The following is a 2,963-nucleotide window of genomic DNA, read 5'->3' on the forward strand; positions in this document are numbered from 1 at the left end:
GATGCCTCTCAAGGTTACAAAATGTCCATCAAGAACAAAATTTTGTTACCTGATAGCTTGACAGTGGTGAGAACCTTGAATGATACTATAAATCAGTGATGAATGCATATTATTCTGATCCAGGGCTATCTCCAGCTTAAAGTTTCTGCCCATCCCACTCATTGTTGTGTGTGTGCGTGTGTGTGTGTGGGGGGGGGGGGGAGTTTATCCATCCCATTAGCCTTGGAAGGCATGGTTGGGGTGTTCAGAAGGAAAGACAATTCAATTGGAATTCAGAAGCCTATGTTGGTGTTGTTAAATTTTGTTGGCATTTTTAGCTTTCAACTTTAGTGTTGATGTTTAAAGTTGTCATATTTGGGTGTATTTGGGAATGTTTTCGTCCATCCAACCAAGCAAATTTCCATCCTGGGATAGAGGGACAGGTCTAGCCTTACCCTGGTTATCAGAGTACAGCACTAGCCGGCCAAGGAAGTTACTCCCCGGGCCGGCTAATTCGATTTACGGGGCATGTTGCTAGGGGCTCGGGAAAGACCCGTAGCCGCTGAACGCTGTTCTCTGGTGACCAGGGTGCCCTAGCCTATTCTGCCACCTAAACATATTTTTCAGATGTGGTAGGCAAGAGTCTTACCCCATGGCAAACTCATCCATGTTGGTTTTCCCCAGAAGCACAGCTCCCCTGTCCACTAGTCTCTGCACCATGGTGGCATTGTAAGGTGGGACGTAATCTACAGGAGAGAAACAGCAGAACCATGCAGAATTTCAGATTCATAATATATTAAATGGAGATCATATACAGTAGAAGCCAGTTAATTGCACAATGGATTAACACACAATTCTGTTAACTACACAGAATCCCAACATCCCAAACCAGTGCGGTCCAGCTAGATAGCTTCGAATAATTGCATCATCCGGATAATTGCACAAAATTCACTTTCAAATAGGCCGTGCAATTAAGCGGATTCTGCTGTATTTTTGACTCAGTATGCAATGTTACGTGATTATTTTATGCAGATCCCCATAGTATGCCATAATGGCTTACTGTAAATGCATTTAAGTTTGCGGTGATTTAATTTCGCAGTAGCGGGAAAAAAATGTTTGTTGTGGTTTTAATTTGCACCATGCACTGTAGTCTCTTACTGTACATGTCCTGGAAAAAATGTTCCTGGTGGTTTTAAGTTTGCGGTGAAGTGTCTAACATGCATTGGCATAATACCGGTCATAAGCCTTATACCGGTCGATTAAAAATAGTGGAACTTAAAGAGATCTACACATCCAACAATAGTTATTTCTGAGGTATGCACACTTCAGACATCTAGGTGTCCAATACATAATTTACAAAGCATCGATAACAATGCATTCGAAGACAACAAGGCCAAAAGTTTTCAGGTCATTTTCGGGGCAGGCGAGCTCGTCGTGGGACAAACACACTGTCACGTTCATCGCCAGATTTGTAGATAATAATCACATGTGCTCACGGCACAAGACGAGCATGATTCAACAGCAATCTTGAATTTCTTTTGGTGACCTACAACTCGTGTAAAAGTGTGAGGAACCGTTACATTATCGCCCGGATCTACGGCTGAATGGGTCAAATTGAACATACGCCGCCATTTTCCCGCCATTTTTAATGCTACGGCCAGCAGTAAAGTTTTACGTCATAGCGGTTGTGACGGACCAAAATTAAATGAAAAGTCTTGTCAGTATACGCCCATTTTCTCATGACTTTTTGTATGCTCATGCAGATTTTTGTTTTGTGCAACTACTAACAGGAAAGAAAGGAACAACAGAGGATGTATAAAGGTACATAGCGGCAGTTAATTGTGCCATGTTTCGTTCGACCGGTATAGTGCACCCCCTTCCAACCACGCGCCCGTTCTCCGTGCAATTCCGTGGTGTGTTCCAATTACGATATTATGTTTTTAGCAGGACCAGAGAGACAAAATAATTTACACAGAAGAAGTGGCAAAGGTAAGCTGTAACAGTAACATGTAACTGGAGAAAATGATGCGTTGATCATTTGCCAAATTAGCATTGCTTGAGAAATTGCAGTAAACCGACCGGTATTATGCCAATGGATGTTACAGTGAAAAATGCGAACATAAAACCACCGTGAACGTTTCTGCATTTACAGTATGCAATAAAGCCATTAAGGTCCATAAACTGGATTTAGGCATTCCCTCTTTGAAGTCCTGAAGTTGTGTCTGAACAAAGTCTTAGCTCTGTAGTCTGCACTTCTTCTTTATTTGTTTTTTTTGTAATAAACACATCAAAGCTCAATTTGGCCTGCAGGCTGCTTTTCAATGAGGTCAAGAGAGAGGAGGCAAGGGTCAGACAATTCAAATAACAGAGATACAGTATAAAGTCCTAATGAGTCTTATAAAAACCTATATAAGCAATTCTACATACATGGTATAAAATACATAATAGCGAGAGACATGACACAAGTCCATTTGTTGATTCTCTGTTCCAATTTAACATCTGTATGTCATTTTCCAAATCCATGATTCAGGGACACCTACCTATTAGTAAGGCCCCGTTCATGATGCAAAAAATGAAACGGTTCTATCGGTTACTATCGGTTAGGCCAGCTGAAACGGATAAGTTTTGTCATCATGGACGGTCCGAAATGGATCTGAAGCGATACGAAACGGTTTGTTCGGAACCTCCTCGCGAGGTAGTATTGAAACGGTTTCTTCCTTATCCAGAATTGCGAATTTGCATCATGAACGCAAAAGCGGCGCAATCCGTTTTACATCCGGCCATGTGCGTTTATATTTGGTGGCGCCACGGGGAAAAAGTACAATTTTTAACCTGTCATTCGGGTGTTTCGGCCGCGTTTTCAATCGTACGATTCGTTTCTATAATCGGGCCGCCTCCTGGTCGACTGAGGAGCTAGCAGTCCTGATATCGCAAGGGGAATGTGTCAGGAGATCCAGTGGAAATAGCACTGCATATATCGGGAC

At 42.3% G+C, this 2,963-nt stretch overlaps 1 protein-coding gene across 1 annotated transcript in view; it reads right to left on the minus strand.

Annotated features, from left to right (window-relative positions):
- Positions 1–2,963, minus strand: part of LOC118422295 (glutamyl-tRNA(Gln) amidotransferase subunit A, mitochondrial-like) — a 31,475-nt gene that overhangs the window by 23,478 nt on the left and 5,034 nt on the right. Inside the window, exon 4 of the mRNA XM_035829814.1 lies at positions 629–725. Within this exon, the coding sequence (XP_035685707.1) occupies positions 629–725 (97 nt within the window). The remainder of the gene's footprint in view (positions 1–628; positions 726–2,963) is intronic.

Source organism: Branchiostoma floridae, chromosome 9, assembly GCF_000003815.2.
Source record: "Branchiostoma floridae strain S238N-H82 chromosome 9, Bfl_VNyyK, whole genome shotgun sequence".
NCBI classification, from domain to species: domain Eukaryota; kingdom Metazoa; phylum Chordata; class Leptocardii; order Amphioxiformes; family Branchiostomatidae; genus Branchiostoma; species Branchiostoma floridae.